Source organism: Pseudochaenichthys georgianus, chromosome 24 (genome assembly GCF_902827115.2).
Source record: "Pseudochaenichthys georgianus chromosome 24, fPseGeo1.2, whole genome shotgun sequence".
Taxonomy (NCBI): Eukaryota; Metazoa; Chordata; class Actinopteri; order Perciformes; family Channichthyidae; genus Pseudochaenichthys; species Pseudochaenichthys georgianus.
In genome coordinates, this window is record NC_047526.1 from 24,795,114 (window position 1) to 24,822,724 (window position 27,611).

The following is a 27,611-nucleotide window of genomic DNA, read 5'->3' on the forward strand; positions in this document are numbered from 1 at the left end:
TCTCTTCCCTGTCTCCAGTCTGCCGCCACAGACCAGGCTTAAACACAACCAGATGTGCCACCGTCGATTTCTGATGACACACACCAACACACACTCCTAATACACACTCTTAATATGCCTCTGAACCTTGGACACAAGACCACAAGATACATAAACGTTTCTATGGAGTACAGAATTGTGCAGAGCATGCACATCTGCACACACACTTTGTCATTAAAGCTGACATGTCTGCACACACTCTTTGATCTCAACCAGGAAAACCCTGAAATTGCTCAGATCTATAATGTACTTCCCTTTTAGAAATATATACAAGTTTAATCATATAATCATCATGCTGCATGTGAGAGCATTGGCTCCTTTATATGATAAACATGATCCTTTTTCCAGAGTATCAAGATACAGATTATAGAGGACTTGTACTTGCTTTGCCACTAATAACTGCTCAGTCCAACAAGGAAGGTCGAGTTGTATCAGCACCCACTGATCCGTTTTAAGGAGAACGCCATAAAGTGTTTGTCTTTTTCTCGAGAACGGACTAGTCACAGTGAGTCATCATTTGGGAACTGAGCACGGCAAAAATCACTAGGGGCTCAAATAAAGAAGAAGCTTAAGATCTTATTGTAATTGTGCTTCAGTCAGCATGTAGCAACCCATACAACGCGTTAAAGGCTTACTCATCACATTGCACTTTTAGGGCTGAGGCGAACAGAGAGGAACATGAGGATGGATCGGTAATTATCTGAGAGAGAGGCGGAGATTTACAACCAGACCCGTCTCTTCTTCAAACACTGTGCTGGGTTGTGATTTGTGGGTAGAAAAGTTATAGCTGCAAGAGTGTGTGTGTGTGTGTGTGTGTGTGTGTGTGTGTGTGTGTGTGTGTGTGTGTGTGTGTGTGTGTGTGTGTGTGTGTATTTCACAGCTGATCGTGAAAGAGAGGTTTTGTGGTCTTAGCAACCATGACTAACCTTCAGAAATACAAGAGAACTGTGGTCATAATTCTGGTTACAACCCTTTTACCAGAAGTCAGCCTGTGCGCGCACGCACACACACACACACACACACACACACACACACACACACACACACACACACACACACACACACACACACACACACACACACACACACACACACACACACACACACACACACACACACACACACACACACACACACACACACACACACACACACACACACACACACACACACACACACACACACACACACACACACACACCATCGTAGAGTGAGCGTGATGACCAGGCAATAGTATTTAGTATTCATTTACTTTCAAACCTATAGAAGCCTTAAGACTGCTTTCATCATCCATAGCTATTGTATGTTCATCCTCGTTTATTTACAATATGAATGTAAATATATAGTATTGAGTATATAACAGCTGTTCTTGAGCTTGCTTGATCGTCCTTAGCAAATTAAGTTTACCCATCGACTGTATGCGTTTACCCAGTTGTCGTACAGTTGTAGATTTCTAGAACATTTAAAGGACTTGCAAACTCATTGAAACATGTTTTCATTGGTCAACCGTGGGCCGTGGTTCAATATAATCTCTATGGACTATAATAGTCTGTTTAGGTTACATTTGACACAAAGCATTTATCCACCAGATTGAACTTTCTACTGTAGTTAAATTGTTTTTATGGGTACCATCATTTACGCCTGGAAGCAAGCTGTGTATATGTTTTCGACAGGGACCTGGAGCAGCAAGTCAGGAGCTCTTCCAGTAAAACAAACGATAACAAACTTTAATGGCTTTAATGTTTCTCATGAGAGAAGTTATCAGAGACAGGAGGCTCCTGGCAGCATGTTTTCTGGACCTCAGGAAGTGGAGCGTTGTTTTCAGCTGGCATTGACCCAATTTACTCCGGGCTATAAGGATGTTATACTGTTTTTATAGCGACTGCTGCACTGACTGCAGAACAGAAGTCAACTTTAGGTTGACCCCCATTCCAGATCAGGGGATTATCCAAGATGGGTTCATCATGCTGTAACATTTATCAGTCGGTTACAAGATGTCATCATGCTGGTTTGTGTGTGCATCTCAGCTAATTACGCAGAGTGTTGCTGTGGGCTGCAATAAAACTGCTTCGTATAAACAACAGCTGCTGTATTTGGGAGTCTGTGACGCTGACTGCGACTTGTTTTTTGTATATATGGTCAGACAGTTGCTCTGTGGTATTGGGTGTAATTGCAGTGGGGTAGGGAGGGAATGCAAAATGTTTTAGAGGAAGTACAGGAATGCAGAACACAGAATCACGGGACGTTATCATGCAATCTTCTTTTTTTAGTGTACGGACAGGGCGAGGAGTAGGAGTGGAATTAAAAGCTGAAACACACAAACAGAGGATCCAGTGATAGAGTTGCTGATTCTGCTTTTTCTTGATAAAGCACTGCTATTATCCCTCTAGTAAAAAAAACAAGGTGATTACATATTTGGACGGTCCTTAAAATTCCTCTGGAGCTGTCCTTCCTCCCGGCCCTCCCGTGGCACTTAAACTAATGCTACTGACCTTAAACATACCTTACTGACTTAATAAGCCTGGCGTCTTCAGCGGGTTTGGGTCAATTTATCTCTTATAATAACTGTTTCTCATTTTCTGTCCTATATATTTGTGTGTGTGTGTGTGTTCATGTGTGTGTCTGACCAGCTGTTTGGACAGGTTTCAACGAGCAGAGGAGTGTGTATTTATAGGCAGAGTGACTCTGAAGTACCACAACATGTATTACTCTGATACAAGTAAATGTCCTGTGTTCATAATGTTTTTTAAGTAAAATTACAAAAAAACTATTAGTATAAGTATCAAAAGTCAAAGTATTTACTATACAGAAAATCACTGCCATTAGATCTTTGAATACCGATGCAATAATGTATAAAATAATACAAAAATGCTCTAAAAATGTTTGGGAGATATCCTCTAATCTTGTACAATGTATTGTAGTCTTCCCTCTTTGGGCATCAACCTGTTATTTATCTAAAAAGTAAGTAAAGCTGTTATATGTTTTCTTCTGTACTAGAACAGAAGTGGAAATCAACAAATAGTGGAAGTCTTAAAACATCTGCTCAATTGCTCATTTAAGTTGATATTCAGGTACTTTCCACCAATGGAAACAGAGAGAGGGACTGTGCAGGAGAAGGTGAGTAAAAAGGGGGCAGAGTAGCGACCATCTTTACCTTGGATACGAAGCACTCTGCGATGGCCACAGGGTCAGCGTTGCACTTCTCAAGATCATGCAGAAGGTCCCTGAAACAAACACGGCACTCAAAGAAATCAGTTATTGATGAAAGAAACCATAACTTCCTACTTCTCCAATACACAGGAATATAAACTCCCATGATTCATTGTTCCAAGTAAGAGCAAGAGTCAGCCTAGGTACAGAAATTAGGGCTTAGGGCATTTGGCTCTGAACAGATGAGAAGCTTCCATGAATTCAAACGGGCATTGTGTGTGTGTGTGTGTGTGTGTGTGTGTGTGTGTGTGTGTGTGTGTGTGTGTGTGTGTGTGTGTGTGTGTGTATAACTGTGTATGTGTGTATGAGAGCACATTGTGTAAAAGAATGTAAGTGCACAGTTGGGAGTGATTGTTTCGTGGCTGAAGCATGAGGTCATTGTGACCGCTTTAAACTGCTTTTATGATTGCTTTTACTGGCCAGTGTCTGCGCGGGACAGCTGAGAAATGAATAGGTGTGGAGGAAGAGCGTGTATGTGTGTGTGTGTGTCTGCAGACCACCATGTTTGATGCTCAACTAGCCATCTCGTCTGAATACACACACACATCACAAACACAAGGTTTAGAGTGGTGCCGGATGAGACAAATATGCAGACGTGGAATTATTAAACACACAGACGCACGCACACCTGACTGGCACAACAACAACGCCCTTCCCAGAAATGAACAGGTGCCGTTTCAGCAATGCAGGACATCGTCTGTGTGGCCTGAGAGAGACAACTGTCTGTCTCCCAGAGCTGTTTAGAGTTCAGTCTCCAGTGTTGTTAAGCAAATTGATGGTCATAATCACTTTTTAATTTGGTCATTTACTGACTTTAGCAATGCTGAGTCCTTTAAATGATAAAGATTAATTATGAAATAGTAAAGGTATGAGACAATGTTAGATCTCCTTGTTGCCATCTTGTTTATCATCTGTTGTTAAATGATTATAACAAAAAAGGTCAAGACTATTTTTTCCTTCAAAACTGATTTGGAAACCTTTTTTGGAAGCTTTCAACTGACCATGTGATTCATATTATGCCATAAGGTGATTAAGCTCAATACAAATGTGAGGATAACGTTGTATTGTTATCAAAGCACAGTATTTTGAATCCACAATAAACATGGGCATCTTTCTCATCTCTACCATCAAGCATTAAATCACAAGTCCAAGTCCTATCTGCACAGCTCTGTGTGTGTGTGTGTGTGTGTGTGTGTGTGTGTGTGTGTGTGTGTGTGTGTGTGTGTGTGTGTGTGTGTGTGTGTGTGTGTGTGTGTGTGTGTGTGTGTGTGTGTGTGTTGTACCTGTTAAAGTGGTAGATGTCCTGGATGTTGCCGAATAGAGAGCCTTTATCCTCAGAGCTCAAGGCCAGCCGAGACTGATTACTGATGCTCTCCAAGTAGTCCTGCAGAGAGAAAGAGAGAACACAGGCCTGTTAGATCTCTATGGCTGACAGTTTGATTGTCACCAGCTTTGACCTACACACACACACACACACTTTATTTTGTCAGAACACTCAAACTGTGACTTCTACAGATTTCACTTAAGTGGTTTTCAAAGCCCATTATTTGTATTAATATGATTCACTTTAGCACCCAGATAGCATTGTGACAAAGACTGTGACATTCTGCCATAATTATGCACATTGAGTCATCTGCATGATAACGTATGACTAGTTAAGCTTTTTGAACTGCTTAAGTACAATTTGATAGCAGTAAAGTATTGGAAGTAAGATTTCAATCTGGCCAACAAATGGTTTCCTCACGCAGGTGTAAATCGAGGCCGATTGTTAATATAATTAGTTTATGTTTGTTCTTGCCTGGGAAACAAATCTGCAGGCTTCATTATTTCAGTTTGAATTAGACTTAAAGCGGGAGAGATACAACTAAAAGTCACACACTGCATGATCCCTGTATGTATGTTTAGTGTAAACAGCGTCATAAGGAAACGGCACAGGTCATCAGGTTGAGTGTAAATGAATCCTGGAGGCAGTATTGTTGACAAACAGGTTTACGTCTATTCGTCAATCTTATCACTGACTCGATCACTGCCGTTAGTGAGGAGCCTCAGGTCTCAGAAAAAGCGAGAGGTGTGGAGAGAAAGACAGATAGACCTGTAGCCATTAGACACTGACACAGACGGTGATTGTGAAATGACATATTCTGCTGCAGGCTAGAAGTACTTTCTGTACTTAATTTCTTCCAAGTTGAATCACTTTGTCATTACTGTGGAGTGTATGTTGTTTGCACTTAATACCATGTCATTAAGGTCTCAAACCAGTAAATCAGACAGCACGGTTGCATAGAAAGAACACTTAAAATGTGCATACAAATTCACAAATTTGCAGCTTCATATAAATGTTAAACCAGGAGCAGGTGTGGACAGGGGTTAAGGAAGAGGAGGATGAGGAGGAGGAAGCTTCATGGTGGCAGCCCAGAAACAGTTTTCAAACCAGACCACAGTCTGCAACTGGGCAGGATAGACATTACACCACTGAGAAAAGTACCAGCCTGCCCCTGAACACCACACACCCACATGATCCTTTTAGCACTGTGTGAGACCAAAGAGGACATAGGGACTCTCCCCGCTCGCTGCCTTCACTCAGTTTGACTTATTTACAGTCGGCTGCGGTAGTTTCTGGTAATGTTTAATGTGTTTAGACTTCATTATTATTATTATTATTATTATTATAGCTGAGCCAGATTAGTATATGTTGTTTTTGTTAGGGATGTAAAAAGAGAAAGAGACAAGTTATCTAAAAAGGAGCCCGGACAGGGACAGACGGCAGCCATGTTGGATGCTTTGGGTTTAAAGGTTATACAAGCTTTAGGCTCTTTTGTTGTGGATTTGAGTTACAGAATAAGACTAAGGGGCATGTTGGTGGTTTTGTTGGGGGTCTTGTCAGAAGGTCATGTTTGGCTTCAGTTGACTATCGGGGTGTAATGTGATGCTCTTATTAGCCGCAGGGTCATGGATTTGACTCAGCCTGATCCATTCACTCATCACACTCAGCAAAAGCCTGACTTAGCTCAACAATGGCCAACACACACACACACACACACACACACACACACACACACACACACACACACACACACACACACACACACACACACACACACACACACACACACACACACACACACACACACACACACACACACACACACACACACACACACACACACACACACACACACACACACACACACACACACACACACACACACACACACACACACACACACACACCCACACACACACACACACACACACACACACACACACACACACACACACACACACACACACACACACACACACACACACACACACACACACACACACACACGCCAAGCATCAGACATAACATGTACGGACTTGATATTTTCTTGTGTTAACCATTAACCTCCTCAAGTACACACTCTTTTCCTACAAACCAAACATGTCCCTCTCTTTGCGACGCAGTAGGAAGTCATTCCTCCAGACAAAGGGGAGTGTAAACATCCAAATCTCATTACTTTCAATGTTTCTGCAAGTCAGGATTATTTCCAAATTCCTGGTTAGGTTGAAAAGGCCTGGCGAGGCGTTTCAGGTCTCGGAGCAGAAGGAGGGAGAAAGAGAGGGAGAAAGAGAGGGAGAAATAGAGGGAGAAGGAGGGACAGAAAGATCAGAGCTTTGTCTCTCAGGTTGTTTGTGTACGACACGGATTTGCCTCATTACACACACTGATCGGACCGAGGAGCGGTGATCACGCAGAACTAACAAACACCAACAAACAATGTTCACACACAGAAGTGTACGGTGACCAACACAAGAAGAGCTCAACACACAGCGACTCGAGGAAAGACATGCAAAAAGACAAAACAAAAGCAAATGACGAAAACATTTCACCAAAACCCACAAACCCAGCAGAGTGACACAACCAAATATAGGAAAAATAACCAAAACACAAAAAGGCTGCCAGTTGCACTGAACACAACAGAAATAAGTTACAAAACAACACGTTTCCTGGTATTTTGAAACACATTTCCATTGTGTTCGGTGTGACTTGCAGCATTTATTTCTTTCCATGTGATTTGTGTTGTGTTTCCTGTTTTTGCAACATGTTTCTGTATTGTGTTGTTTTTCAGAATTTGGTTGTGTTTTCCATATTTGCAGCACAGTTCTATATTTTTGTATTGTTCATCTTGACTATTCTAAAGTATTTTTGCTGGATTTGGCGAGGCTATTTCCTTCACCTTCTTGCCTTTTGTCTATTTGCAAGTGTTGCAATATTTAGAGCTTTCCGGGCCCCTGCAGAAACACATTAGTTCTTCCAGCAACCAGTAAACTATGCATTACTTCAACATCCACAAATACAGCTCACACACAGAGTATGAGAGCCTGTGTGTGGACCATAACACCGCTGACAGATGAAACACAGGTGATCCGTGGGGAGTCTGGGTAAATATTTGCATAAAGGCTGTCACACCCTCTTCCACTGCAGGAAGCAGCATGGGCGAAGGGATTATTGGAGCAATGGTTCAGGCTCACATATGAGGGTGAAAATAACAGATGGGACGGTGCTGCCCTGTCTTTTCCTCAGTATAGGTAAACTGTCATGTTAAAAGCTCTTTTCACACAGATACAATCAGTGCAATCCATCTTCTGTGCGCTCACTGGAACCGTCATTAAAGGAGTGAAGAAAGGCTAAATGCACGCGTCTCTTTCCAAAGTACTGGTGAAGAATTAGCTGTCCATGTAAGTGAGGTCTTCCAGGGCTGGGTGGTCTGCTTCTCTAATGGCAATAGCGGGTCTGCAGAGTCAAGGCAGTAGAAGGTTATTAAGTACAGCTCCTAAGCTCTGTTCAGTGTTTTTCTAACCTACTTTTGACATTCTTATCTCAGAGCTAAATCTCCCTACCTTTCTCTCTCTCCCCCTCTCCCTGCGGAGGAAAGGAAGATCAGGAAAGGGTGGGACATCGATCAGGGGTGACAGGCCAAAACCTCAAAATCTAAACCACACACACACACACACACACACACACACACACACACACACACACACACACACACACACACACACACACACACACACACACACACACACACACACACACACACACACACACACACACACACACACACACACACACACACACACACACACACACACACACACACACACACACACAGCACACACACACACACACACACACACACACACACACACACACACACACACACACACACACACACACACACACACACACACACACACACACACACACACACACACACACACACACACACACACACCAAGGAATCTGGGTGTGACCCTAGATAACAACCTGTCCTTCACTGCACACATCGCTGCTACAACCCGCTGCTGCAGATACACGCTTTACATCAGGAGGATACGTCCCCAGCTGACCCAGAAAGCGACGCAGGTTCTGGTCCAGGCTCTCGTCAGCTCACGCCTAGACTACTGCCACTCCCTCCTGGCTGGTCTACCTGCATGTGCCATCAGACCTCTGCAGCTCATCCAGAATGCAGCGGCTCGCCTGGTCTTCAACCTTCCTAAATTCTCCCACACCACTCCGCTCCTCCGCTCCCTCCACTGGCTTCCGGTAACTGCTAGAATCCACTTCAAGACACTGGTACTTGCATACCATGCTGCGAATGGATCTGGCCCTTCCTACATCCTGGACATGGTTAAACCATACACCCCAGCACGTACACTCCGCTCTGCATCAACCAAACGGCTCGCTGCACCCTCGCTGCGAAGGGGACCCAAGTTCCCATCAGCAAAAACACGTGGGTTTGCTATCCTGGCTCCAAAATGGTGGAATGAGCTCCCCATTGACATCAGGACAGCAGATAGCTTACACACCTTCCGGCTCAGACTGAAAACTCATCTCTTTCGACTCCACTTCGAGCGATAGAACTATTAACAAAGCACTTATATACTAATACAGGACTGGCTTACCTAAAGCCAGTTGAGTAGCACTTGAAATGTTTTGGCTCTATGAAACCTGATGTACTTATATGATTCGGTTTTCTTCAGGTTTTTATTTTGTTGGTCGAACGCACTTATTGTACGTCGCTTTGGATAAAAGCGTCAGCTAAATGCAATGTAATGTAATAGCCTACAGTGGGGGAGGAAGCACTGTTAAGAGGGAGGATATGGGAAAAGGTCCAACACACTCATGCTCCCATATCCACATGCACAAAAAAAACAATCTGAACACAAATGTTTGGTGATTTTACACCAAATCAATAAAAATTAAGCTGCAGAATGCACATGCAAAACACACATCACATGTGCGCACCACATTTGAGCAGAGAGGATTTGAATTTTCGGTTTCACATAGAAACAAAAAGAGCAGAGCACAGGAACAAAGGGGAGGGGAAGAGAAAGGAGAGCAACCTTTGATACAAACCACTACACCCAATCTTCAACAAAGCCACTAAAGCACTGGCTTCAGGCTATGTGTATCCTTGCAGTTCAAAGCCAAACTCACAAAAAGAGCGTATTTATCTGAGTGTGTGCATACAGTATTGTGTGTGTGCTTTTGAATGTGTGCTTTTGAATGTGTGCTTTTGAATGTGTGCCTGTGCCTGCAGCACAAAGGCAGCGGTGTCGTGTAACCCGGCCAAACCCCGCCTGCGAGCGCAGGTGACCTTATTGTATTTGGAGGTTCCCAGCAGGCAACGGGCTGTGTGTGTCACGTGTGTGAGGAAAACCACAAACACACAAAGGATGCGTGTTATCTGGTGATTTAAAGCCCCATATGGCTCCTGCGGGCCCAAACTGGGTCAGCATAGGGAATCACTTTAGATCAAAAGCAGAACTTCAAAAGTTGTATGGCCCCTATATCAATGTCTGCCTCCATTTAACATATTATTATTATTGTGTTGGAGTATCCCTCACCTCTACAATGCTTCGCAGGTCCTGGACGTAGGTTTTCTCAGTGTACAGAATTTCCTGCACCACCCGGTCCACATACGTCCTGGGTCCCTGCACCTGACCTTTCCCCTCTCCTCCATCGGGGCTGACCTCCGGCTCTGAATGTTCTGTCAGAGTCTGTCCACCGCACTGCCCCCTCCCCGTGTCCACCCTTCCATCATTTCTGTATTCTTCCTCCTGGCATCCCAGCTGCCGGGCCGGGACCAGTTCTAACCGGATCGCCCCGGAGTCCCGGTCGGAGGTCGCCGGGTTACAGTGAGGGGCAGGGACGAGGGTGGAGCGGCTGCCCAGCGAGCAGTGACTGTCCCGGGAGGAAGCGGACGAAGAGGTGGAGCTGTAGCTGATCGGCCTCTCTGCGCTGTCCAGAGAGGAGTCCATGCTGAGGGCGGAGCAGTAGCGCAGCGAGGCGTGGCGGAAGGCCGGGTTGCCGAGGCAACGGGCCGGAATGCTCAGGGCTGAGCCGGAGTCCGGAACTTCAGGAAGAGGAGGCAGCACATCAGGCAGGTAGTTATAATCATCTAGAGAGGAACACAAGAGAAAGGAAGGGATGCTCGTTAATCAACTTCCTTTCAAACATGTCAATAGCCTTTGGTGTGTCTTAGATTTCAGATTTTAGTTCATGCTTGATGATAAGGGCTATTTCATATCAATGGCACACCCTAGCTTCCTCATTTAATATCACTTGTTAGGCTGGACAGGGCTCTAGCTCAGGTTGTAAATGGTTGCATACGGCAATGCAAATATCAAGGGCATTGGCCAAATCAATGGAATGTCTAGTGGTATTTACCTTGTAGCAATGGTCTAATTTACTGGTTACTTTTCAAGCATTCAGATGAAGGAGAAAAAGATTTGTTTGTTGCCTTGAGAACATTCCACAGTTGCTCAATCCAGACACAATGTTGCTTCACAATGGGTGTCTTGGTTTGTATTTCCCTTTCTGTCTGTGCTAACCAGTGGCAACACACCCACACCAATGCAGACCCTTGAGTTGTTGTGTTGCTATTGTTAGTCGGATTGTCCCTTACACGATGGCGCTGCCTTTCACATTTTTAAATACATGGTTGTCATATTCATCATGACGCCTGGGTATGATTACTGCAAAAAATAAGACCACGGTCTAGACAATCGCCATCTAATACATGCCAACAGAATTGCTAGTGGTGCTAAATAAATGGTTGCATACAGAAACATGTTGTTGGTTGTCACAATGTTGTTGGACCTTTCCCATCTACCTTTGCAAGACACTGAGTCTTTGATATTTAGGCTTTAATAGCTGACGCTACTTTTTGTATTTTCCTTCTTGCTATAGAGATAAATACATAAACTTGCACAAATGGCACCATTTATGCATAGACTCTCAATTTGGATTAAAAGAAAAGTAAGAACAAAATTCAGACAAGCATTAGTTGCCATAAATCGAAGAAAGCAGAAGCACTGTAATTGACGAAGACAATAATTGACGAAGACAATAATTACATATAAAGTGTAATTGCTTTAAGAATTTCAGGGAAAGTCTGAAATCTAAATTTGATTACAGTAATTATTTGACTGAATGTCCTTTTGATTTTCTGATGCTGGTCACACGCAGAGCCGTTCAAATTCAAATTCAATTCACACATTCACATTTGACAGGCACTGACCTTGTATTTCCACAACTCACACTAAGTGCTAAAAAGATGTAAAAAAATATAAAAATATGTAACTTCTTACAGTTACAATACTGTTTTCATATTCTCACAGTCTCTATCTGTTTAGCCTCCCAATTCCTGACATTCCGGCTGACCACAGCCTGCCTGACCACCCGCCATACAACAACCACTAGCCCTCCATGATTTATCCTCAGTTCCACCCAAAAACACATTTCAAATACAAACACAACATACACGTCTGAATAATGTATTAATGTGAGTAAATGTAAATGTCTGAGAGAATTTATGCAGCAAGACAGAAAAAAGATTGAGTTTAATTACAAGATTAGGAGTGTAATCCTGAGAAGCCTCCACTCCTAGGCAATGAATGAAAGCCCTATTTCCATGGAGGAGAGACAGGTTTGTGTGTGTGCAAGTACAGTGGTCCATTTTGCGTCAGGCCGGTGCCAAACTGGCTCACAACCTTGTCTCTGTGAAGAGATCCGTTAAGATACGATTACTGGCTCCCAAGACCCCACAGCTAGGCCAGCCGAAGTGGAACCACACATGCAGAGTATCAGACAGAAGCCTTCCAAATTTCCCCTTAACTTTTTCCAAGGTCTCGCTCCACAGAAAGGCCAGCTTTTTGACGGGAAAAACATGATGCAAATAAATGGAGCAGACAAGCAAGAGAAGGATGACATTAAAGGGCCTCATACCAGCTCAGTGGGCGTTTGACACTAGTCTTTATCATCAAAGCTTGATACACCGGTGACCCGGCAGCTCTGGTGTTGTGGCAACATTGAGATCCAATGCCCTATAGGACAGCGTCTCTCTCTCTCTCTGCCAGCAGCACCGGTTCAGCCTTAACCCACCTCACTTCAAAGCATCGAAGATCACAGACTCGAAAACATGAAACGTGAAACTTAGAACAAGCTCAAAGAATCTCGCTCTCTCTCTCTCACCTTTCAAATAGGTACCTTGGAGGTCTTTTTGGTATGGTGACACCTCTTTTGAGAGCACTTTAGCAGAAGGCTCGCTTGTTAGACTGGTCTGTGATGGAAAGATAACAGGTTTGATTCTGGCAAACATGACTGTACTGTTCCCAAGTTAAGAAAATAAACCTGCTTATTCCTGTTCTGGCTGGAACTTTATTTATCCAAGTTTTTGCTTTGGCTACTTCGGGAAGTACAAGCTTAAAACAAAACATCTGACACATGTCAATGATTGTATTGGCACATGGAGCTTTAGAGTTAGCAATTGTTTGTAGTTATGTTTCGGACTCACTGATAACTCTAAAAGGGGGAAATTATACTTGTTTTCTTACTTGCGGGTTTGACGAGAAGTTTGCAACCACTGTTGTGTGTGTTTAGCATAGAGCTAGCCACAGGAGGCTTAGCTTAGCATGAAGACTGGACAAGCCATTATGTACAGGAAGTTAGCCTTAATGCTGGTAATATTTCCTAGGTATCCATTGAGCTGTAGAGGTTATGGTAGTAATATTTTTAAACTTTGGTTTGGAGGAAGAGCTGTTTCTCTCTGCTTTCTGTCTCTAGGCTTAAGCTAGACTTAGCATCGAGGCACTTATCTCATCACATGTGAACGGGAATATTTTCCAACATGTTGAATTATTCTTCAGAGTATAACATTCACTCCCCTTTGTAGTTTTGTATTACTCCCAGGGCCGCCCCTGGACAACTTGGGGCCCCAAGCGACAGTGTGAGATGAGGCCCCCCCCCCCCAACCGACAGGAGTGAACACATTTTTTTGGAAACAAAGTAGGCTACTTTGCAAATATAATTCCTGTTTATTATTATTATTATTATCAACACAGTTACTTTTTTATACAGTGAGGTAAATGGTAAATGTGCATGTCGTTCAGTATGCGTTTACAGGTGAATACGTCTGCATTTCCTGCCAAATACTAGCCTCAAAAAGATTAAAATATAATTAATGCAAATAAACTACTTCTACTACTAATAATAGTAATAATCATAATCAATTCAATAATATAAATACTATATTATTTTATTATAATATAGTTGTAATATAGTCAAGACAAAACATGCTTATGACATGCTCAAAAACTGACATTTCTTAAATCTGTATTCAAATGTAGTTCCCTCTGTCAGCAATGTATCAACAACGACACACACATTCCTATCAGTATTTCTCTGTGTTGCGGTTGACATGATGATGTCTGTTAGGAGTAAAAGTTTACCTTGCCTTGCCTTGCCTTAAGGGGAGAGGCTGAGCATCACCATGAAATGTGCAAATTGACATAAAAATGAATAAAAGAGGAAAAAATGCTCCATGTTTTTTAAGCTGTAAACTTTAACTGTTATGTAAGCCAACTAGACTCTTCCTCCTGAAAATTAGCAGATAAAAGGCATCACATACTTGAATGAATGGTAAATAAAGAATGCTGGAAATAACTGCATCTCCATTAGCCTATATGCTCTGCAGAGACTGCCTTCTTCATGTCGTGAATTGCAGCTGATGTTTTTGGGCAATTGGCAATTTGACTTATACAACATTCGCAAGTTGTACATTTGACTCATACAATAACCCACCTTCGAGTGATGCTCTATAGTTTCTTCATGTTTTGTTTTTTTCCCCTCTTGCTTGCCCCGGACTGAAACTGTCTTTTCACCAACATCTCTTCACCTGCACTAGTGGCCGTATCAAAGCCGTGATTGGTCAGATGTCGATTCATTGTAACGGTGTCGGGTTACAGACGTGCTCCCCTTGTCACCTCTCACTCTCGCGTGTCAGCGGGGGGTGTGCGGAGAACCGTTCACAGCAGCTGAGGCCCTCTGGGCGGGGCCCCCTGCGCAAGGCGGGGCCCCCTGGGCAAAGCGGGGCCCCATGCAGCCTGCGTGATTGGCCTGTAGGGAGGGGCGGCCCTGATTACTCCCATACCAATTCCCGAAGAAAAGACCTGGTTTTCTAGCAGCTAAACGCTACATTTCCTTCACTAGCTAGTTGCTAATACTGTCTGTTTGCTGTTTGATGCTGGCAGGTGGCAAACACTTGGTTTATCAGAGCTTTACTGGTGAAAGCAAGGTTGATAAGAGGGTATAGGCAAACAAAAACAACTAGCGAAATAAGCAAAACAAGATCTGTTAAGCTGCAAGTTTGGTGACAATATTTTGTGGTTTGTCCCTAAAACTGGTACACTTAACAAAGACAGTAATTTGATCCATAGCTAAACATTGATTAATGCAACTTTTATTCCAAAAAGCAAACATAGCAGGTCGCCGTAATGTCTGTTACTCTAAACTGAACCATTGCATACATGTTTTTAGCAGAAATATAAAATGTAATTCCTTGTTACATAGTTAGTAGAAGGAAACTGAAGTGTTTTTAAATCTACGTCTCAAAAGCAAGAAAAAAGGTCAGAGTCTGATGTGCTGAATCATAGCTTTCTGTAGTTTAATTTTGATCAAACACCGTTCCAAGAAAAGCAAGGAGGAATTGGAGGGTCTAAAAACTGAAGTAATGAAACTGTACTTTCCCTAGAGACGTTTGGAACGGATTCAACGGGCATGTGTCCATCTCAATGTGTCTGACCCACTTAACAATAATTAGAGATCAGAAATAAGGAGCAATCGACAGACACCAAGCCTTGGCTTTTGGATAAGCAACACACTCCTTTCAAGTTACCGTACACAACACAAAGCACAAAGGGTTATATTGCACACCATGACATTAATAGGTAACTGACCATTTGCGTTGCCCTTTGACAAATCAATAATATATCTTCCTTATCACCCTAAGCGATATATATAAATCTATACCATGTGTATGTTTCTCACCAAATGCATTAGGTTTATCACTCTGGAGATAACGCTAACTCAGCTAATAACTTAATGGTCCCCACAACAGATTGGCCACGAAATGGGCGGAAACAAGTGAGCACACTTGTAACGTACACACACACACACACACTTAGAAGGAAAGCAAATACAGAGGAACCGTGTTTCTGTTTGATGAGAAACCCAAACAGCACAGAGAGAGATTTCCCCATCTTGTGTTTTCCCGGCCCCTCCTTCCCACCTTCATGTTTGGGGCACACCCTGGCCGTTTCCTGGGTATACACACACACACACACACACACACACACACACACACACACACACACACACACACACACACACACACACACACACACACACACACACACACACACACACACACACACACACACACACACACACACACACACACACACACACACACACACACACACACACACACACACACACACACACACACACACACACACACACACACACACACACACACACACACACACACACACACACACACACACACACACACACACACACACACACACACACACACACACACACACACACACACACACACACACACACACACACACACACACACACACAAGCTTTAGTTACCTCCTGTCCAGATTGTGTTCAACCTGATCCTTGTAAGTGATCTCTAATTATGCTCCTGAGCATGCAAGTTGGGACTGTTTCACTTCTGTGTGTTTGTGTGTGTCCGTGCATGCAGGGATTACGAGTGTGTGTGTGAGCGCTTTTTCCTGCCAGGCTAGAGAGAGTGAATCAGCAACAACCTGGCTTCAATCTGTGGTTTTCATTTAAATTGAAAAAAGACAAAGAGCTGGGGCGCTTTATTATTCAGCCAAAGTTTAATAAGCTGAACTTCAGGCCCGTCTGAAAGGCAAACAGCGAGGAACCAGACTGAAGACAGAACATGTACACAGAGGGTATTAAACACTGTCACATGCAGTCTTTAGGTTACAAAGAAACACAACGCTTCTTATTCATTTTCAGATCAACATGTTCCTGTTAGTGTTACTGTTTTTATGTCTGTTTCTATATAACATGAGTCTGGGGAGAAATTAGACTGCCACCTTAAATAAAATAGCTTGAATACTCAAATACTTTAACATTCAGCAGCTCATGTGGTTTTCATCAAATGTATTCTCTTTTTCTTTCCATTTCCGGAAGCATTTTTAGAGATGAGGACAACTGTGTCTAGTATAATGCAGTGATGTTGCAACAGGAAACAAAACAGATTATCGGATGCATAAGAACATAAAATAACGTAAAAGTGAAAGTGAAAGTCGAAAGTTCTTGACCTTGAAAATATAATACATGACCAAATAATCCCACAAAAGCTCAAAGGCCTTGTAAAAGAACTAACTACAAAAAAGTACTACATGTGGGCGTTTTTAAATATCGTACCCTTCTTAACTAAGGTCGTCAATATTAAATGGAAAGGGCACTGGGACTGTTATTAAACTTTAATTTTGAGTCATTCTTACGAAGATACCAATAAATCCAACAATGAATCAATGTCTGTTCATTGCTACACAAGCGTGTATTTGACAATGTGCCTCAACTGATAACTTGTCTTCATTGATGCAGACAGTCCTCACTACCAGTCCAGTCAGGTTTAACGACTCATGCTACACTTAACCCGACCACTTCAGTCGCACTCTTATGGTCACCTGAAGTGCCCTTTATGCTGGAGTGGTCAGCAAACAGCTGTGAGCACCCTCACCTCTTTACAGCCCTGATGACCCTCACAAGTAGATCAAACAGCTCTGTGAATGTGGCTGGTTATGTGAACATCCCATGTGGCTGGTTAAAGCACAAACTAGTCCAAATTATGTTTTAAAGGATTTCGTCATATAGAGCGGCAAAAACATTCCTTTTGTTTATTTTTGATTGTGCGGTATCCTAAATCATTGGGTTGGACAATGTGTAAGCCAGTTTGATCATTAAAGACTATATACAATTTAAAGAAAGTCTCCCCCAGCAATAAAACATAGTCCAAGGAAAATTAAAGAGGGGTTTTGGTACTAAAAGGTCTAACTTTGGAAAATACCCACTTGGTTTGGTTAGCTTTTCGAGCGTACATTAGATTTGGCTGAACCTTCGAAGGCATTTTTGCACTGAGTGAGGACTGAGTCGTGCAAGGAAAGAATAGTTCAGGGTCCGTTTGGAGAGGAGGAGTGATTACATTGACCACTGAAGGGGCAAATACACTTCAGATTAGGCAACGCAGACCACATCGACCACGGACTTGCATGCAGTTCTTCATTCCCTATCGTGGTTGTCTGCCTTTGGGTGTCGGCATGCACAGTCCTTGACACTGTTGACATTGAACAAATCTAAAGATCCGGAGAGTCCAAAAGGAGGAAGCCATCATTCAAGCTGTATTAACCCTTCCAATGTTATAGAACTATATTGGTGCATGAGAATGAATGCCACTAGAGCTTTCGTCTTCATACCTTCTGCACAATCCACAAATGGCCACCACAATACCTAAAACCTAATAACTTTTTGCACAAATTATATTCACTGTATTTATGGTGTGTGCAGCCAGAAAGAGAGAGTAGGTGCATTTAGAGAATTAGAGATATGAACATAATCATTTACAACTTGACCGTCATGAGGAGAGCAGGACAAACGTCGATGTCAGTATCTTAAGACCGTCCCCTTTCTCACACATGCAGTTCTTCTCATAAATTACAGTAAAATTGCGACTTGATTTCAATTGTATTCCTACCTTCCTGACATTCCTTTGTTTTCTTTTCCTATTATACATTCAAACTGAGAATATGTTCTGACAGGACATCGACTAACACCAAGTTTGTCTGTCATACGAGCTCCACAGGACATTCCTATGGGCTCAGACCATGCCTCTCCAAGCATATACTTTACTATGTAAAAATACACATTGACCAGCAGCCTGTGTGTATATGGCTGGAGACCACCAGCGCTCATTTTTGCATTTGGAGCATAAAATGTTTATAGAACTCCCTTTTCACACTCAAATGACTGAGTGTCATTTGAAGGCACAATCAAAGAAGATAACATGAAGGGCGTTGTGTCTCATTACCTTTAGATTACTGGGAAAGCTTACCCTTTAAACTGCCTCAATTGTAAACTGAATGCATCATTTTTTTCATCTCAATTCAGGAAGCACGCAGGAAAGCCAACTCGTGACTTTTTCCGGATATTCAAATTGTGATTCAAGCAAATGTGAAACATGAAAGAGAAAAGAATAGATGTTGTCTCTTGAAGTACAATGATAGACATTTTGCATGTAGGTACATTGTGGTATATGCTCTGTGACAAATGTGTACTCCCAAAAGTACAATACACAGTACACAGCAGCTCTCACGAGGGCACTAAGACCTATACAACATCCACAGGTACCCAGTTCGATTCATTTAGAAATGAACGGTTTAGTTAAATAACTAAAGCATTTGTCCCATAAAGGAGTCAGTAACTAGGCAGGACTTGACCGCACGGCTCGTACAGCTCATGGAACCTTTAATCGACCTTGTTTATCTTTGTGTGTTCTTGTTTATGTTGCGACAGGCCTTCCAGATGGCAAGAGAGTTCAATGCCAAGCAGCTTACAGTCCTACAATTTGACTAAATATTATTTTATGCAAGTACAAGTTGGAAGTTGCCCAGTTGTTTTTGTCTTCACTTTGGAAACCTTTTGGTAACACTTAAAGCTGCACATTTAACTTAAGGGGGAAACATAATGGAAAGAGGACATGTGAGAGAGTGAGAAATGAGGAGGAGAGGAACCCAGAGGAATGAAAGTAGGATGAATAGATGAGAAGAAAGGCCGGAGGTCAAACACCACCCGCCCTTTTTTCTCTTTTCCCACTCAATCCATCTCATTTTGAATTCTGTCTTTTGTAGTACTTTAACCCTTAACAGTTTTCTCTATCTCAAACCCATTTATGTATTTCTCGCATCTTCAAAGCATCAAATGCAAGAGAGTTTGAATTCCCTGCGGGCTCATCGGAGACACAGCAGCACAAAGAAGCACCTTACTTTGTGTTTAGTTATGGCCTCATATCTTCTGTCAGGTCCACTTAAAAGTCAGTGACCGCTTCTGATAGAGACGCAGGCCTGATCTCAACTGACGCTAAGGACCTTAAAATGTCACTCAGGATTTCACACCACAGCCGAACGACTGCAGAGGGGCCGAGAGCCGGAGCAGAGAGAGGGCAGAGGTGGGAGAGACGGAGAGAGAGGCGAACGATGGGATTGGAGACGGGAGGCGTTTTCCACTGAGCAACTTATCACTGGAATAACAAAGAGCAGCTCTGGCGTGGACAGATATTATATTGCAGATGTCTCGGACGAGAGCGAAAGACGAAGAGAACATTCCTTCTTCACTGTGTTGGCGCAGAACAAGCTCCCACCATCTCAACGCAGAATTTCAAACATCTCGACGCACGTCATGACTGGTAAAGACAGGAGTTTAAACTCGAGGTGTGACTTAATAGACTCCTGTGGCTTTCATTGCCTCACAAAACGCGGTTAAAGCAAACACACACACAGCTGGGAGGCTAATTAGTAACAAATGGCTTTTTTCTCATGATAAAGTAAACAATTAAACAACCGCCAAGCACGGCTTCATAAACCCAACCCTTATCTTCAGGTTGGGGTTATGAGAGGCTGGTGGAGTTTCTCTGTTTGTCATCGACACTGCAGACATCAGCGAGGAATGTGCAGCACAGTTTCATCTGACAGCACCGGTGTTTAGCCTCTGTGGGAAAAAATGTCCACCTGCAAACTTACACCCCCTATTTCCAGACCCTCACACCAAACCCTTGGGACACCACTGCGGATCTGGCTGCACTGCGCACACACCCTTGCCCTCCCTCGGAGTCTGACACACTAGCCTCATTCTCTGACCCCTTTGGATTGCAGCCCAGAGGAATCTGCATCCACTTCAGTCCCTTTCTGTGAAGTCCTGCAACGACACACACTTTTGTTGACACTAAAGCACCAGATTGGAAAACTATTGATTGCTTTTCCATATTAGACTACTCCAAAAAGGGACCCGACCCCCCACTCTGCACCCTGCAGCTCGTTGCACGGGGGGCAGATGTCCTCTCGGAGGACTGGGCTACCAGGGTGGGAGGAGGACGGAGGGGTCTATTGTCTCTGGCACCTCTAAACCAAAGAGTTTGCTCTAAGCAGTAATTATTCCCCCCTCCTCTTCACTCTTCTACTCTCCGCTATCCCCATTTGTTGCTACCCCCCCCCCCCCCCCAACTGCTGCCCTCAAGGTTCTAATTTGGGTCACAGGCTTTAGAATGGCATCTCAACACTCAGTCAAACCTACACCAGCAAGGGGCAACTGACACATGCACTGACAGAGAAATTAGTCTCTGAAAGGCTATTTTATTGTTTATTTGTCAACGTGCCACACACATTAGATGCTTTTTGTCACATGTAACTAGATTCCTGAAATGCATGCATTTAAATGACATCTGCAAGTACCAACTAAGTACTTTTTAAACCACCAGGATTGTGAAAGAACAGCAGAAATCAGTGTGCACCTTCCTCTCGGCATCATTAAGAATCTGCCCCGCGAGAAAGCAAACATGCTTCATTCAACACAAGGGGTGAGAAAACCACCAGAAGACGCTGTTCATACAACTGTACTGCAGAGGGACGGACGCTGCAAAGACACTTCACACAGCGCTGTCAGATGAGGGAAGAAATATCACACACAACGCACAAAAGAGCCACTAAGGCAAACAGCCAAACCATCAATGGCCAGTAACCGGACCTTGTGTTTATAAGTTACTGTCTGTAGTTTGACCAGATGTCACTGGAAAGATCCACTTTCTTATGCCAATGCCACATATGATGTCTTATTTTCATCATCATTAGCTGCTTCCTTATTAGACCAAAGATAAAAGTGAAAGAATATGTCATTCTACATTAATTGTATTCGGTTTATAGACGTGCAAAACCTTGGACTGCAAAATCTCGTCCCACCACATCAAAGAATCTCTCCACCTCCGGAGAAAAATCATGCTGGGAAACATCTTTGAGCATATCTGGAGAAAAGGAAAACTGCTTACCGGTAGGCATTGTTGATTGGTCCCAATTCAACAGTGTGAATTACTTTTTTAAACTGAGGTGAAGGTTTAAGGACAAAAAGGTTTCCCACGTAGGTCACATATCCAGAGTATTCCAATCAGTATTCCCAACACAAGTTTGAAAAAAGTTCCCTTAGATTTCCAAAGTCATTTTGAATCCTTCTTTCCTTGGAGCAAACGTGCAGTCTGCTCCTCAAAAGTATACACAGGAGCATACACTCACTTTTTGTGCTGGACACACACACTCCAACACACTCCTCTGGCTGATGGCTATTCTTTCTCTCACTTTAGTTTGCTACGGATCTCCTCCGTCTGAACGCCTCTCTCCCTCCCTCTCTCTCTCTCCTGTGGCAACACATCCACTGCCTGCATTTGTGCGTCTAAAAGTGTTCATGTGTGTGTTTGCAAGGGAGTGTGTGTGTGTGTGTTTCAGAGTGAATGGCCTCTGCTCTCTGCTGCTCCCTCCCTGCTGGGTATTCCCCTCCCCTTGACTCCTCCTCCCTCTCTCCCACAGCAAATTACAAGGAGCTGGGAGTTCTTCCTCTCCTTTTTTCCTATCTTTCCTTCCCTTCTTTTATCTTTTCCTCCTCCATTTCTGCCTCTTCCTCTCTCTTTCCAAATTAAAACTTTTTTACACCATTTGTGTGTGTGCGTCTGCTGCACGCTCAGCAGGCAGCTGAACTGCTGCTGTTATCGTACGGCTCCAGAGATCACACACATACACACACTTTACAAGGAGGAGAGGGGGGGGGGGGGGGGCTACGGCTGATCAATAGGGCTGGGAGCCAGCTCAAACAAAAGCTCCTCGTCCGCTGCGAGACACTGCACCGCTCATTGTGTCCCAGATCAGAGAATGGCTGGTCCGAAAGAGTGCACACAATGTCAGAAGTGGGATTCAAGATGTACCATCGGTGGAAATGGAAACAGATAAACTAACATAGTGGTTCCTTTTCAGCTTGTAAACCCTTCAATTATTATTTTATTATTTTTCAATTCATTCAGCTTTGTTGTCCCTCACTAATTTGGCCAGTGAAGCCGATTGGGATCCTTCTCTTAGGACCTTTCAGATTCATCTTGGGACCCCCTATGGGTGTTGTGATCCCCATGTTAGGAACCTCTGCTCTGAAGGTGTATGATTTATGAAAGCAGTTATAGTTCAGGTCTCGTGTCCCATAAGGAAGACACACGGGAGACAATGGGCCCTCAGTCTCACACACTAAAGTAAATGTCGACTATTTGTCGTCCCCATTTAAAAGACAGGGACTGGTCCCAGCAGCATGGGGTCCTGCTGACACCACCCCCTTCTCCTCAGCAATACAATAATAGAGACCCCCTGGACTACACACACACACACACACACACACACACACACACACACACACACACACACACACACACACACACACACACACACACACACACACACACACACACACACACACACACACACACACACACACACACACACACACACACACACACACACACACACACACACACACACACACACACACACACACACACACACACACACACACACACACACACACACACGACCCCTCTCTCTAATGGTCTGAGGGTCCGTTGACCCACGAAGCCCCTAAAGCTCCACTCCCAATCCAAATACCATCCACCTCCCCCTGCCATCTCCAACACTGACATGCACACACACACCTCACACACACACACACACACACACCCCCCCCCCCCCCCATCCATAATGAGCACCTCTAGCTTGGCAAACACAGAGGCAGCGTCTAAACTCCTGGGCTCAGCCAAGCACGACCTGTTGATGACAGAAACCTACAGCAGCAGTCCGGCTTATCTGATGCCCCCCCGTATGCCTCCCTGCTGGAGATCGACCTGAGAAACAATACTGTTCCTCTTTCACTGGATATTATAATCACTCCACGAGCTGTGCAACACATGTAGACACGGTGTTTTAAAGACAAAGGGGATGAAAAGGGAGACAGTGAGGCTTAGGAGTTTGATATCTACGCTGTAGATTCGATACAGCAGAGACAAAGATTGATTGAAAATGAAAGATTGTAGCAACTTATGGTAAGCGCTCCAAACATTAATTTTCATTGTCGATATAATCCGCTGATACCTTTTTTATGACACTGGCTTTGGCAAGATGATGCATGTCGCAATTTCCCAGAGCCCAAGGTCAAGCCTTCCTTGGTTTTGGCTGGGTGTCTTAAAAATATGTTTATTAAAATGGGCTGATTCACCTTCCTTTCAAGAGTTAGATGGTAGGAGGTTAGCCTAGCTTAGCATAAAGACTTGAAACAGGTGGAAAAAGCTAGCCTACCTCTTTCCAATTTTAAAATATCTGCCAACCATTCTCTCTTTAACTCACATTGTATCTCATTTGTTTGAACCGCACACAACCGAATGTAAAAATAACAATGCTACTGAGTTGCATTGTGGGAAATGTAGGATCCACTGTTTTTTAAGCTTGATCCACTTTAGGGACAAACATGAATGAAATCTCCACCTCTACAGCCTCAATTTGAAAACTTGTTTTAATCTGAAAATCCCCCTAGTGCCTCAAATGCTCCATACCTAACTCCTTCTCAACAGCACTGCCCTCATTCGGCTTTGTTCCAAAGAAATGTCCCCTTCAAATCTCATCCCTCCTCACTCTGAGAGCATTACCAAACAGACCTCCCTCCCTTTCAGGGCTCACAACAAGCTACACTGAGAAAAACACCCTCCATGCACACAGAGTCAGAATTGATGGTTTGGGAGTTTGCGATGTTGCCAAGATGATCGGGAGCCATAGCGGTTGTGGTGGTTACTAGGACGACAGCGAGGCATTCATCTCCAAGGCAGAGTGGCAAGTGGAGAGAGAGAGAGAGAGAGGGGGAGATGGCGGGAGAAAATGCTTATTGTCAATAAACCACTCCATTCCTCAAAACACTCGGGCAGTGCAAACAGTGAGGCGGGGCACAGGGTTCATACATACTCTATTCAACTTGTACTGGTGCACACACACACTATCATGTGTTTTCAAACAGCATTGTAAACTCAGACTTAAAAGACCAGAGGCTCTTGATAATGTTTAAGTGTGTGTGTTTCATCAGAAATAAAAACTGTCCCCATCCACTTAAGCATGTCCGGAGGAGGCCTGAAGGCAGAGGACTTATTTGACGGTAGTTATTTTGGTGGGTATTGTGTGTGTGTGTGTGTGTGTGTGTGTGTGTGTGTGTGTGTGTGTGTGTGTGTGTGTGTGTGTGTGTGTGTGTGTGTGTGTGTGTGTGTGTGTGTGTTTGAGATCAGGTCCAATCTCTTACTCAGACGGCCTGACAGCTTCTTCATTTTCTCAGCTGTCCACGGTTTAAAGTGAAGGCTGTTTCCGTGGTAACGTATACAGCGCTTTGGAGGACTGAAGTGAGAGAAGAAGAGGGAAATACATTCAGACTGAGGGAGGCTGTGACTAATGACAGGAGTTTGTGGATGGAGGGGTCATTCATATACAGTTTCCTCCTCCCTCTGTGACCCTGTCTGTCTTTGTCACCGGCGAGATGGATCATCTGCAGACACACTCTCTTTCTCTCTCTCTCAAGCACACACACAGATTCTTAAAGTGTCACAACTCTTAAAGCTTTTGTTCGTGCCGCCTGAGCTCTTCATTAACCCCTTAACACTCAGTTTAGTCCCCCTTGTTCGCCCCTTAAGGAACTTTAAGGTTGGAAGATCTTTCCTAAGTGTCTGATAGTATTACATGTTCCATGTGCAAGTCTTTCAAAGGGAATTGAAACATATATATATCCACCTATTGGCAGGACAACATCAGTACCTGGACCTTTCTATTGTGGTCATGCGTAAAAGAACACCGAGTGAAGTCAAAAATGATTGAAGACATAATTGGGAACTGTTCGGATGGAGGGAGGCCCTTTCAAAAACAATTGGAAGGTAATTGGGCGACACATCTGTCAATCAATCTCCTGTCAATGCCAGTCAGTAGAAGAGTAATTACATCTTTTAATTGACAAAAGCCATCTGTACAGTTTATTTTTCTTACCGTAAAGGAATGCTTTTTAGTTCTGTTATAACTTAAGGATCCCCAATTTCAGTTTTGACAGTCGCATCTGCATGCTGCGTCACACACACCTAAACCACGGCTGTAGCTGCCAGTGGCTCCTCACGGGATGCTAATATGTTTACACCACTGTGGTTCAAACACAAGCGCATTACTTAAAGATTGAAAGGTGGATTTTTGTTGGATCTCATAATCCTGTGATCCTTGTTGTATATGACATCATTCAAGGATAAAAAGTAATCTGACATTTTGAGAAATACAATTAATCCCTTTGCAGCAAAGAAAAATACTAGCTGAAATGAAAAGATCAATACCCTAATACTGTTATATATGAAGCTACAGCCAGCAGCTGTTGACGACGTCACTTTCAAAAAGTAACATTTGAGGTGTAAGAGGTTTGTATCCCCATGTTTAGTGGCACCTCTGATTTCAGACTTCCTGTTGAGCTCATTATAGAAAGCAATCTAGGTTGTCCAGCTAGTGTTGCATTGCAGCACACTTAACAGCCCATTTGTCTGATTCAATCATCAGAGTCTATGAATCAGGAGCCCGATTTTAGCCAACAACAACCAGTGAGAAACTATTAACATGTTCTGTGCCATGGTTATTTTCATTGGTGTAAAATCTACAATCCTGATTCACTCTGTAATATCCTGCATTTTCCCTATCCCAGATATATGAGTTTCCCAGATTCCTGGATGGTATTCCCTCGAGCTGCAGCAGTCTCCGATCAGTGCCAGGACAAGTCCAGGAATTTCTGACTCTTGTCGGCCAAAAACTGACCAAATCACTGGTTTCAGCTTCTATAAGAAAAGGAATTCCTCAAAATGTGTCCGGAGGAACAGCCATGAAAACAAGGAGCGTCTTCGCCATTCCAGCAGACTAAACAACAGCGACACAGGAATAACTACAGCTGCTACGTCAACAACAACAAGGTCAACAGCCGCAGCTAATGATAGAGCAGGGTGGCACCACGGCCATAGCAGAACCCAGAGAAAAGTATTTACGACGGGAGATAATGCCAGTATTCAACTATGCAGCGGGTTGATATTCACATTAACAGATCCAGATAAATGACGAAAAGGAAAATGACCGGGACGAGGAGAGGAGAAAAACAGGTGGTTTACAGGAACCATAACTTTCTATACTATAATAAGATAATAGTTTTTGGCTGTGGGGATTGAAGATGTATTTACACTTCAACACTTCATGAAGCAATACATTGTTGATGTGTTCTATCTTTTTTTATATTGTATTGTTTTTGAGTATCGTATTTCGCAAAGTTATATTTTTTGTTCTAAGATATAAGAAGAGTTGAGTGTGACTGAAAAGAAAGTGCTTCATTTATTCCTGGTTACGTGTGTGTGTGTGTGTGTGTGTGTGTGTGTGTGTGTGTGTGTGTGTGTGTGTGTGTGTGTGTGTGTGTGTGTGTGTGTGTGTGTGTGTGTGTCTACGTCTGTTTCCGGTTATTTTTATTGTTAAATTCAGTTCCTGACGAACGCCAAAAAAGACCGAGATTATGGAATTAAACCAATAAATAAAAGCAAGGATAATTGTGTGTTATTGGTGAGTAAATAACAGTGTGTTATTTTTGAAAAGAATAATAAATTAGAAGGAAAAAAAGATTTTAAAAATACGAGGCTCTGAGCCCCGTGTATTTTCCTCACAGACGTAAGGTAATCTTCGTCATAACTAGCAAACTAAACATCATGTACATGTACTGGACAAATAATCAGAAATAAAAACTCATTACTCGCATACAATGACATCAAAACGCATTTTAATGGCCAAATGAACCTTAAAATAGGCATTTTCACCGAGAA

At 43.2% G+C, this 27,611-nt stretch overlaps 1 protein-coding gene across 3 annotated transcripts in view; it reads right to left on the reverse strand.

Moving 5' to 3' along the window:
• The window catches only part of LOC117439739 (pleckstrin homology domain-containing family G member 1), a 63,988-nt gene that overhangs the window by 12,446 nt on the left and 23,931 nt on the right, over positions 1–27,611 (reverse strand). For 2 of the 3 annotated variants that reach the window (XM_034075772.1, XM_034075774.2), the window contains exons 2-4: positions 10,144–10,697; positions 4,533–4,633; positions 3,194–3,263 (exon numbers count right to left, since the gene is read on the reverse strand). In XM_034075772.1, coding sequence (XP_033931663.1) covers positions 3,194–3,263; positions 4,533–4,633; positions 10,144–10,697 — 725 coding nt within the window. Of the gene's footprint in view, positions 1–3,193; positions 3,264–4,532; positions 4,634–10,143; positions 10,698–21,722; positions 22,165–27,611 lie in introns of those variants that run through there. The other variant, XM_034075773.2, reaches the window with a different exon arrangement.